Below are 12,675 nucleotides of genomic sequence, written 5' to 3'. Positions count from 1 at the left end.
GCATTAAACGCCTTCTGGTCAGCAGGTGCCACCAGCCGGTTAGCAAACACCAGGAGCTTCTTCCACACTGACCCGCTGCCCCTGGGCTATTCATCACAGTCCCAAAAGCTTTTTCTCCCATACAGCAAGCTGGGAAGCCCCAGGTGGGGGAAGCTTTAGTTTTCATGGCCCGCACCAAGATCTCCTGGACATCTGTGGGTGGGATGACCACTGTGTGGGTGCAGCACCCACTGCCCCACTGGGGTTTGCTTGTACCTCATATCTCTTGAGGACAGAAAGCCATAAAGCTGAGCATGAAGGGGACAAACTGCAGTGTTTTCTCCTCATGTGCTCTCCTGGCTTGTGGCTTTCAGTGCTGAATTACCATCCTTTCACCTGGAACACTGATGATGTCAGGGAGGGCCCAGTGCTGCTCTGTGGCACATGCTGCTCCCAGACTTGGCCACGGCATATGTTCCTGCTCTTCAAGGTAGTGGGACCTTTCTTGGTCATTTCCCCCCGCCCTCCTCTTGCCCCTGTGCAAATCCCAGCAGAGTTGACATCTGGAAACAGGCTATTAGGTCATGGCCACGACCAAGACCCCATCTATAACCAGCTCCCCGAAAACCAGAGCATAGGAGGACCAAAGCCTCACTAGGAGTTTTTATTACATTCACAAACTAGTTTGTCTAGTTTTTTAATGGTCAGTGCTAAAAAAACTGTTTTGGTGCAGTTTTACTGTAACTGTCCTTAACTGGCTGGACTTTCTAACCACGTGCATGGCCTCCCTCCTGCAAGCAGGAGGGCAGGCTGTGGCATTAATACTTAAATTTTCTGCATATAAGGTTTCTGTTTATTTTTCAGTGCACCTTTTCTTGGCATATATTCTTGCTTTCTTGGTCTCCGGGTGACCGCATCCACTATATTTAGCAGTAACCTTCTGTGGAAAAAAAAAAAAAGGCAGCAACTTATTGAGTTATAGCAAGCTAGTTTCCTACAAAAGCTGTACCTCAACAAAGATGATAACATGATAAAAACTTCAGCCATGAAATTCAGTACAGGAACAGATACGCTGCTGTCAAGAAGCAGAAAATGTGCTTACGTAACATTTATCTGCAAACGGTTACAGCTGCCGTTGATGTTAACCACTCTGAACAGTTCATGGAAGCACTAAATAAAGAGCTATTCTCACTAGCAGCTGTCTGAAAAAAGGAGAATTTCCTGATGCAGTGGGCTGTGTTCTGGTATAAAGGGTATTAAGGGGTTACTCTGGATTTACACCATCATGGCCAAGAATAGAGTTATAGCTCAGTCTAGTTAATTGTCCTGACAAGGATGCAGAGCTGGCCTGGTTAACTAATTAGACCTGTAAGGAAAGAGGGGGTTGTGTGTGGAAGGAGCTAATGCATTCAGTTATAATGAGCTACTGTTGCAGCGGCACTATCTTTTATGGAGAACAGCTCTGTCTGTGAACAAAGGTTTATTCTAACTGCAACAGGAACTTGTGCCTTGCGATATTTCAAAACTATTTGGAACATTTATTTTAAAGAGTGTGTTTTCTTCAAGCAATAACAAATATAGTAAAACATTTTTAGAGGTTGTTTTTCAGCCAGTGATCCTAAAGTGTTTCACAATTGTAAATCACTAGAGCCTACCCTAAGTAGGAAGATTAATTTTGTCACCTCTATTTCATGTATGAGATAAGAGAAGGACCTGGAGCACATTTTGGTTTGAAATCATGCCATTGCCCCCCCTGTAGCACCCATGCCTCCACAGGGCATGCACTCAGGCAGCAGCACTAACAAGTGCTCCTGGGAGAAGAAGTCCAAATTTAGCCAAAATAAGATGGAGCAGAATAGACCCAATGTCTTTTGATCAAATATTTAAGTGAAAGGATCAAGCTGTCCAGCTTTTCCTGATTTGACTTTCTGGAAGGAAAGCAACCAGTGCCAGTACAAGGTAATGATTAGTTAATAAGTATAGGACTCGCCTGCCATTGCCCAAGATGGCAGATTTCCTGCTGCAAAGCTCCCAGAGAAAAGTCCTCTGCTAGTTTGTGTCAGATACAAACCCAGTGTGCACAGAGGAAAAGACAGCCCGCACCACATACAAAGCAAACAGCAAACCCCTCAGCCCTCCGGTGAACATTTGGCAGCTGAGTCTTTGCAATGCCTGTTCCAGCCAAACTTACTGAAACTGGTTATTGGTGCAGAGAGCTCCCGATTTAGTAGCTCACAGCAAGTTTTGTAAGCTGTTAATTATAGAGTGCACTAACTGAATGGCTCTTAAATGACTCGTGAGATGAACTTACAGTGTTTTGCTTATTTTTGCTTATGCAGCCCACCAATTTTCCCTACAAGGAAGAGATCATGTCTGTGAACCCTACGTGTCTGGTTGTGATTATCCTCCTTTTCATAAGCATCATTTTGGCTTTTAAGGTAAGTGCATTACCGTTTATAAAGTCTACCCTTGGCCATGGGTGGAATGTGTCTTGTTGGGAGGCCTGGCTTTAGAAGAGATCTAGGCAACTACAGACCAGGCAGGAAACTACAGACCTGTCGCTAGGAAATAGAGAATAAGGATAAATTATCAGTCTTTACAACAGTGAGACCCATGCTGTATGGTACATTCATAAAAGATCTGGGGAGGGGAAGGAAACCTAACAAGAACTTTTTTTGCAATGTCAGTCAAAATAAGGAAAACAATCAGCCAAGAATACTTTGCAGAAGGAACTCATGGCACTGAATAACTGAGTAATGAGATGGCAGAGAAACTCTGTGGTGATAAGTTTTAAGTGGTGGGCACAGAGGAAGCACAATCTTGTTTCACAGACACTGCAGTGGACTCTGAACTAAATGTGACCACCTGAAAAAGGGATCTTGTAGCTGTAGTAGATAGACCTGTGAAAATATTAGCTTACTGCTCAGTTCTGGTCAAAGAAGTAAATGAAATGCTAAGAAAGGAATAGAAAAACCAGAAATCTAAAGCTTTCTTTGCCACTTTTGATGCCTACCACCTCTGGAAGCATGCATTCACTTCTGCTGCCCTATCTCAAAAAGGATGTTGTAGAACAGGTAAATAGATACAAACAATCCCTCCTGGGAGGGACAGCGTAAAGGACTGTCACCCCAGGCAGCAAAAGGGCACAAGGAGCGAGGATTTATTTGCTGTTATGCAAACCTCGCGGGCAAGAGGGCTGGAGGTGGCAGGTACCGGATGAAGGGGAGATGTAGCATCACCCAGCGCAGATGGAAAGGGCTCATGTGAAACATCACACCCAGGTTCATGGTCCAGCCCATGGCCCATACCCCCACCTGCTGTGCGGGGCACAAGGCCAAAAGGAGCTCAGAATAAGATCAGACAAATCAAGGTATGAAAAACATACAGTGGCTCAACTAGTCCCCTGAGCCTTGGACTTCTTGGAAAGTATGCTGATATATTTGCCCTCTTCTCACACTTTTCTGCAAGTTTCTCACAGTGCAGCGCTGTCATTCTTGTATTTCTCATGTTGGGTTTTATTTCAGAATAGTTCTTGCTCTTTCTCTGCGGAGCAATTATGCATTAGATTAGAGAAGTCCCAAAGAGCCACAGTGACACCAGGGATGTTGCTTCCAGACAACACATTTGACAACATGAACAAGGAAAGTTATTGTGACAAAAGAGGTAGATTAGATTATTGAAGCTAATTCAAAATTGGAGGGGAAAAAAACAACAACCCACAAACAAAAAAACAGATAGGGTATTTTAAGGTGCTGTTGGAAGTGATATTAGGGATTTAGAAATACAATTTAACATTCTGACTTTATATGTTCACAGCTGTATAGTTGATATTCTTTGCACCTTTAAGAAATATGTATGAATGTAATAAATACGTAGATCTGTCCGGTGCCACAAGGGATGTGCTCTTTAAATTTCTCAGATGCAAGCATTAGCTTGGCTTTACCCCAGGTGGGTCTGGTATTTCATTGACTAAGCATAGCAAGGAAGTCTCAAGCTTATTAAAAAAATGCAACTAAAATTGGAATAGCAAAAATACTTACTACAGAAAAAAGAAACCTACGAAATTAATAGTGCAAAAGACTCATTTTGTTATAAAGTGGCTAACACTTGCTCTTCTCAAGAGTATATGTGGCTCATATAATGCTCATTCTAGCAACATATTATTGTGCAAATAAGTCACAAAAAATATGACTCACACAAAAACACATGCTAAACTCCAGTTAGCATTTTCATTTGAATTTCTTGTGTTTCCAGAAGAGCTGCTATGCAGATTTATAAAATCTGCTCCATGAAAAGGAAGCTGGACACTATCAGATGCATCACACTTTATCACTGATAGACTTAACAGATGGTACCACGTTTATATACTGAAACTGAAAAGGTACTTTGCATAAAAATATGCCTGAGCTCCCTCTCTAGACTAGCAATAGGGAGAGAAACCAAAACATTGTAACTTAGGAAAAGCTACAGTAGGAAAAGCTGCATTCAGCTGGTGGGAAATATGAAACAGAATCACGTAATTCCTCAGAAACATTTGGCATCATGACACTTTTGGTTTGGGTGAAGCTACATGTAAAAGAAAACACTACTGAGCAGAAGACAAGATATAGCAGTATTAGATGGTGGGTTTGGGCTTTGCAGTCATGGGATTGTGAAAAGGGAAGGGGGACGAGAGAGGGTAGTAGGAAAGCCAGCCAGCTAACCACACACACACACACACACACACACTTGCCTTTTCAGTCCTTAGGATTTACTTGGAACCAGAGCAGCTAATGGGTATTTCAGGTGTTTTCATACAGAATCTTTTTCAGAGTAGACCAAAATGTGTTATTTCATTTACTGTGTTTGTCCACGAACCAAAGTTACATACCATGAAACATAGGTGTTTCCTATCTGGCTGAGGAAGAACATCCAGCAGCACAAACGCATTTATGTACATGTACACAGGACTTCGAATGGCGTATAGCCAACACAGTGGCTTTCGAATCCCACCCTCCTCTGCAGCTGGTTTGGGGAACAGGGCCTCGGTTTCCTCTGGCTGGCCCCAGCTGCTGAGACAGAACGGTTGAGGCTTCAACTTCCCCCTCCCCACTGTGGGTGAAGCCCCCCCAGACCCAAATGACCTGGGCTCAGGTGAGCACAAATACAACCAGAATAAACCTTTCCCCCAGGCTGCCCTCAGCACTCTGCAGCTGCAGCAGAGTACGGCCTCTTGTTCTCTTCTTTTTTGGCCTTTCTTTTTCCAGAAAGGAGGTAGGAAGAGTGGTGGACTTGGCAGTGCTGGGTTAACGGTTGGACTTGATGATCTTGAAGGTCTTTTCCAACCCAAACAATTCTATGATTCTGTAAGAGGTAGTTGCCAGTGGGGCAGCCAACAGGTATTCCAGTTCAGTGAGACAGGCTGGTCTTCAGCAAACTGAATATTAACCCCAGTCTCCATAATATGCCTATAACCTGTGTGTACAAAGTGTCGAGCCTGGAGGTGAGACCATTAATGACATCATTAATTCTTTTCAATCACAGCATTTCTTGGCAGTTAGGAGTGGTTCTTGTACAGCGTTTTTATACTCACAAGATATACATTCCAGTGTGCTGAGAAGATGGATTTAATTGCAGATTTCATCAGCATGGCAACCCATTGTTTCTCCTTCTGTGGCACCAACATGTGAAATACACACAGCCAACTGGTTTGCCGTTAGCATCCCTCTGAAGCCTTCATATAAATTTCAGTTTGTGTACAAATCTTTATCTCATTTTCACCAGTTGCTGAAGATCAGCCCAGCTCTGTAAATAGAAAATCCAAAGCAGCTGGAGAATAAAACAGGACCGAGTGCAGACGGTTCCTAACCTGAGGGGGCTTTGTCGGGTCTGTGGTGTTCACCCAGCGAGGGAGCTGCCCAGAGGGCTGCTCTGACCCAGATCCGCACAGACTTTTCCTTGCTGCGTTACAGAAACAGCAGGATACAGCAGCCTCTAATTTGCACAGAGATGCTGGTCAGTCAGCTGGTCGGACATGTGTCTGATGAGCAGAAGTCGTGCAGTTCGTTGCTGCTGTGATGCTGCTTAACAAGCGCATATGCAATAACAACGGCGAGGGGCAGGGCTATGAAGTTTTGTGGGTTTCGGTTCCTTAAGGGCTCAAGTCACTTCCCACCATTGAAAGAGGAAGACTGAAAGCTGGTAGAAGTAGGCACGGTGCCTGTTTCCACATTCAGCCCTCCTTGTGCACCCGTCCTTTCACGTGGTGGCTACTTGGGGCTGCCCCCCCCCCCAAAAAAAAAAAAAAAAGGGTTCTTGTGCTGTGGTGTGCGGGAATGCCACTAAGGGTGGATTAGGGTGAAGTGACTTGATGCCTTTTATGTAGGACCTATTCCAAATGTAAACATTGATCTCCTGAGAGAAAAAAATCAATATATTTATATACTGTGTGTCCAGCCACACATTTTAAAGCAGTATTTGAAACCTCAGCCAAGTTTTTCAGGAAAAAAATTGGTAACTGAATCAGCAATCCCATTTAAGGGTGCAGCAGCATCAGTAGAAAACAATGATTAGGAACAAGCTTGCAGAAGTTACAGGTTGAGGAAAATGAGTTTCCGTGACTCAAGATTCACAGGCCAGCAGCACATGTCCAAAGCACTTGGACAAGGACATGCTCCGAGCTGCCACCACTCTCAGCCGTATGTGGGTCAGTGTCCTGGGGCCAATTACTTGGTGTGTGCTGGCCAACAACCTCTTTAATCGAGGCTGGAACGGACCTCACCCCCAAAAAAAAACCCCGTGCGTGCAGGAGCAGGGCTGATGAGAGCTAGGGCTCAGAGCTGCAAGAGCTGTAGGGGTTCACTGTGTGGTTAAATATGTTTATTTACCACATGTAGTGGAATGGGAGCGTTCAAAAACAAATCTCCCACAAGCTTCTCCCAGATAAGACTGTATTATTTGAAACAGGGCTTCCCTCAGTTTGGATGTTGACAGAAGGAATATAGAAATTGGTTTGCAAATAGGTAGGCTTAATGCAAAGGGCTTCTTAATAAAGATGGGCTGTGTCCCCGCAGAAGTGTACTGTATTCAGTCTCTGTTCTGTGCTATCTCTAATGCCTTTCTCAGCACATAGTATCTGAGCATTGAAAGCTACTGAACTACTTATTGCTACTTATAATTAACAATGGCATTTTATTTAATTCTGGAAAGATGCAGTTCTCCGTGTATGTGCCTTTACTCCACTCGTCTCAGTAGCCAGAGGCAGGTTGGTATAGCCCACAGCTTAAGCTGCAGAGCCAGCTCAACCTTCCCTTGGGACTCAGCTCACTCCAGAAGCCTTTTGGTTCTCCCCTTTGATGGTTGAAAGTATTGTGAAAGTCTGCAACACCTTCAAGACATCCAGGGTCTGTAAGATGCTGTAAAGAAGAGGAAGCAAACTTACTGGATTTCAACCATTTCAGCCCCAGTGGAAAAAACTCTTCCTGGTCTGCAAGCGAGCCATCAGTGAGTCATGTGGCATCCTGAAAAACACAGCTCGTGTGTGACAGCTCTGGAGAGGGAGGAAGCACAGGGCAGCTCAAAAGGATAAGAGGCTTTTGGAAGGTCATCAGTGCAAGTGAGTCACACAAATATGACTCACTCAGAGTAAGACACACATGCAGATCAAATCAGCGCTGGCAGTTTAATTTGCACGCGCTAGGTTTGTGAAAGAATTGCTATGCAGAACCTACTAAGTAAAAATATAAGTTGGGCACTATCAAAACACATTGTTCTCCTCATCACTGTCGTGTGTGGCTATGCAGGAAGCAGAAAGCTCCAGAGGGAACTGCTTAGTCCCACCAGCCTTGTCCCTGGCATGCTGAGGGTCTGACTCCTGCTCCTCCACATGTGTTACTGCCTCCTGTCTTCCTTCCAGTCACTTTGCTCATCTCTGCTGGCCAAACTGGAATCTCTCCTGCTGGTGAAGGAGATGACGGATGTGAGCACTTTGCCAAGCCAGTTCAAAAAACAGTGGAGACAACTAGTTGTTTACCAGGCAGCAGTCCTACCCAGAGACAAATGAGTTCCAAGAACAAAACCAGTGAAGTTTATGATCCTGTGGTAGGATTATTGCTGCTATAACAGGGTTTTTTTCCTTTATACTGCGGAAAAAAAATATATTTGTAATAACGGCTAAAAGGTCAGAAATAATTTCAGATTTCAATAAAAACTTTTACACTGGCAATTTTCTCTAGTCAGGCAAGAATAGGAAGACCCCAGATCATTCCAGTCATATGGAATACATTGATTTAATGTCAGGTTAAGTGAAACAGAGTATTGAAACAACGCAGGTGATATATAGGATCATCACATAGTCATTGGCCAGGCTTCCACTCACAAGACAAGGAGGGTTTCCTCTAACGTGCTCGATGATTGTTCAGTCCCCAGTGTGCTTGTGCTCTTTTTACTGCGGTTTGCTTCCACTTTCTAATACTACTAACACCTAGTTGACAATATTTAAACATTCTTACCATGGAGGAATCCAAAACTGGTTTCTGTTTACTTTTTGCTGCTATGCCTGAGACATTCTGCATCTGTAGCACCTTCTCTTTTTTGTCACAGTCTAACTTGTACCTTCATTTTATGTTGTAAAATTCACCCCTGCTAGTACACAGTACCCCATGCACAGTAATGAGCATAAGCTTGTATCTCTCTGTATTTCTAGAGAGGTGTAAGAAAGAAAGCCAGCATATGTGACCTGCTCATTGAAGTAAAATGGAGGTTATCTATGCAAAATGATGTTACTTTAGCTATATTCAGGCCCAAAGAAACTGTTTCTTTTCAAAACAATTAGCCTACATGAAGTGTGCTGTAATATTAAGTATCTGGAATAGTAAACCTCCTTCAGATTGGTCTAGATTGCAGTATCTCTGCCTAGATGGAGTGGCTTGTAGTGCAACACAAGTATCCATAATCACAGAACCATACCATCGCAGAATGGTTTGGGTTGGAAGGGACCTTTAAAGGTTGTCTAGTACAACCCCCCTGCCATGGGCAGGGACATCTTCAACCAAATCAGGTTGCCCAAAGACTCATCCAACCTGGCCTTGAACACTTCCAGGTAGGGGGCATCAACAGCTTCTTTGGGTAACCTGTGCCAGTGCCTCACCATGCTCATCATAAATAGTTTCTTCCTTATGTCCAATCTAAATCTAGCCTCCTTCAGTTTAAAACCATTGTCCCCTGTCCTGTCACTACAGGCCTTGGTAAAAAGTCTCTCTCTCTCTTTGTTATAAGCCACCTTTATATATTGAAAGGCCACAGTAAGGTCTCCCCAGAGCCTTCTCTTCTCAAGACTGAGCAACCACAACTCTCTCAGTATGACAAAGGGTGTTGGATCACTCAGAGCCACTATGCATACTTACAGTCACTGCAACCAGCAAAGTGACTCTCCCATGCCTCTATCAGTCTCATATTCATATTTATATAAGAAAAGAAATGCTCTAACAGGAAAATGTGTATGGTTTATTTTCTGCACAGAATAATAAATCCCTCTTCTTTGCAGGGTTACTTGATAAGCTGCGTGTGGAACTGTTACCGATACATTAATGGCAGAAACAACTCGGATGTGTTGGTGTACATTACCACCAATGACACTGCGGTAAGAATGTTAGATCACAAACATTTGTCTAATATTATGCATTTAGTACCTTTATTTTATATTAATTTCTGAATCCTTAGTTAACCATCTTAATTCCTTTGAGAGTCTTCACCTGTTGGTTATGTTTGGACTTGAGATTCAACAGCCTGGTGTGCCATGGTTACAAATCACATCTATTGTTAAAATACTGCTTTAATTTTGTGCATATAATCTGTCAAAGAATCTGTGTTAAGCATAAACTACAGCTTACCTCATGGCCCCAGGAATGACTCCCAGGTCTGACCTCTCCAGGTGTGTGATGACCTGGACAGCAAGGGGACTGATTAGGACCCGGGGATGCCATGGTCTACACCTGCTGTGAAATGTGGATTTAGCTGTAGAAACTGTGATTGAGGACACACAACATCTGGTGTAGTGCTTTACATACTCACAGAGAAGAGCTAAAAGGCAACAAAAGTTCAGTGATTCATCTCCCAGTGCGTGATGGGTCTTGTACAGCAAGGAGACAGAATGAAACAAAGATCAACATGAAAGAAATTAATAAATAGATTTTAACCTCAGAGAATGGAAGGTGTCGGTTCACTTTATAGTGGTTTAGTGCTGACGTGCATACGTGCAGGGCATGACTGCTATGCAATGTCTTGCTTGCTGCAGAAGGCACTGAAGGAATACGAGAAGAAAGAGTCCCTGGAAAGAGCCAGTTCTGTTTGCAGTGGAATCTCCGTGGAGCTGCTCGGTTCCACCCAAGCTATGCACTGAGGGCACTGTGCCAAATCAGTCCCTGGGGTGACTCCGCTGGCTTATGTAATGAGGGTCTTTACATCATTTACATAACAGAATGACAGCAGCATGAACTTGGTCATTTGGATCAGCTGGGTAAAATTTCAGGATTGCCTTCCTCAGGTTTTCCTGATTGTGGGTGGTCTCCACGCACTGAGGTATTAGACCATCAACTTTAAACCATTGCAAGGAGTGATTCCTGTGCAGCCACAAGGAGTGGAAAACTACTACTACTTTTACATGAAAGTAACTCCTGCATAGTTATTTGTCTTCAATATCTGGAGCTTTAAGAAAAGCATAAGAAGTTTTACATACTATGATCAGAGCTGGCAGCCAGGACATTTAAGTGTAAAAATATGGGTTTATTAAAGGCTCAGAAGTATTATTACCTTCTTCACTGGAATCTACTTTGAGTAAAACCAGGAGGTTTATGTGAAATATTTTTGATAGCTCTTTTGTTCAGCCTGTAGGTGGTTGCAACTCAGCTTCAGACATTGTAACTCTATAACCCACGGAACTGGCAGGCTCGGTGGTGGGAGTGTGTCAGCTGGGTTATCTGGGAAACTAAACTTACCAAGGCTTTTTAAAAGCTTCTTTAAAACCACCTGCTCCACTGCAGCCTTTACAAAGCAGAAGATGCTGGTGTTCAGAGATGACTGGTTACTAAAACTCCTCTCGGTACTTTTGTATTTAGTAATTACCAAACTGCTCTGAGCTGCCTCATCATCTTTAAAGTGCTTCTAAGTGTTTCTGTGAGGAAAGGAAGCCCTTTTATCCCTTTTACAGGTGACATAGTCTTGCACTGAGAGTTGAATTTAACTCTGCTTATCTTGATCTTACAGACAGCTATGGCAGAGGCAGGTTTTGAGAAAAGCTGTATGTTCCTAGCTAGTGCCCTGACCATCAGACTCTTCTTCTTCCCTCAATATTTACATCTCCTTAATTTGAATACAGTCAGAACCTCTCACTTTTAGACGTGATGCATTTGTTATTCTTTCTAAGTCAGTTCAATGGGATGATGTCAGGTCCTATAGAAAGATCTGTTTGAGAATTTATCAGCTAACTATCTTTTTCAACAAAAAATTCTTGTTCAGGCTCAGTAGCAATGCTGCTGGGGAAGAGTTTCTCAGGCCCAGCCAGAGAGGCGGGAGGAGAGAGAGTCACTAACAGCCTGGGTTTGGGGTTATTTGCTTGGGATGCAGACAGGCTTCATTCGAACCCATGTCTGGCTGCTTCTCCCCAGTCACGGTGAGTTCCTTCATCCCTAGGTGACACACTCGGTCTCCATCTCTTGCAAATCCTTCCCTGACAAGCTCCATGGAGATCCGTCAGTGCAGTGCGCCCAGTGATGTGATGGAGGAGCTGACGTGCTCCTGAGCAGCCCCTTCCTTTCTTCTGCTCATTGCCGAGCTTCAGCAAGGAACAATAGAGTTTGTAGGGTTAAATCCTCATCATTCTCCACTGTCAATCAGAAGATTGTTCTTCCTCCTGTCACCTCCCCAAATCACAGACTCAAAAAGATAATTTTTTTCCTATGTCTATATTGAGAGACATCAGCAAAAATCCCTATTCACTTGACTTTAAAAAAATAAGCTCAACACACTTGGATAAAAATGGTTTCAAAAGAAGTGTGGAAGAATAGGGCTTTGAAAGTTGAGCACTGAGGACATTTGAGAGTTTAGGGCTCTTGAAGAAACCTCATGAAATTTTGAAATGCTGTGACAGGTCACTGCTGTCTGTTGAATTGTATAATATTCCCTCAACAGTCAAGTGCACTTCTTTTGTATTAAAACCATGTTTTTTCATTCTTTTTGATGCTGGGAAATTTCTTTTGGCAGAGCTCTTTCACCCCAACATGCCTTTAAATTATAAACTACAAGTTTCTTAAAAAAATGTGGGTCAGTCTCTGCCCTCTGCTTTGAAAGAAATATGACATTTTTAGAATCAAACCTGCTACCTGAATTCCGACAGAGCTGCAGGTCATATCTGTAGGGCATAATCTCACTTTCAGGAATGGTATTTCGATATATACTTCTCATCAGCATTAGCTGAAAGAATACCAATCTGTACAAATGGAAGTGAAAATCTAAGCTTAAATATGGGCATAATAGCTACACACTACATCCAGATTCAATCAGGAGAATAGATAACTCCTTAAGTACAGCCATGCAGGCCTGGTTCTTGTCCCTTGTTCCTCAGCTCTCTGCATCCAGGAAGTTCTTGGTGGGTCTCACAATTAGTTTCCCCCGTTTCTATCTAAAGCCAGTCCATCACGATTCTGTAAATGCATGTTGAGA

The 12,675-nt window shown here is 43.3% G+C and overlaps 1 protein-coding gene across 1 annotated transcript in view; it reads left to right on the top strand.

Moving 5' to 3' along the window:
- Positions 1–12,675, top strand: part of LAPTM4B (lysosomal protein transmembrane 4 beta) — a 60,983-nt gene that overhangs the window by 31,722 nt on the left and 16,586 nt on the right. The window contains exons 5-6 of the mRNA XM_075743657.1: positions 2,319–2,417; positions 9,503–9,598. Of these exons, the coding sequence (XP_075599772.1) occupies positions 2,319–2,417; positions 9,503–9,598 (195 nt within the window). The remainder of the gene's footprint in view (positions 1–2,318; positions 2,418–9,502; positions 9,599–12,675) is intronic.

The sequence above is a fragment of the Balearica regulorum genome, chromosome 2, assembly GCF_011004875.1.
Source record: "Balearica regulorum gibbericeps isolate bBalReg1 chromosome 2, bBalReg1.pri, whole genome shotgun sequence".
Classification (NCBI taxonomy): domain Eukaryota; kingdom Metazoa; phylum Chordata; class Aves; order Gruiformes; family Gruidae; genus Balearica; species Balearica regulorum.
The sequence above is the reverse complement of the archived record's forward strand: the minus strand, read 5'-3'. Positions and strand labels throughout refer to the sequence as shown.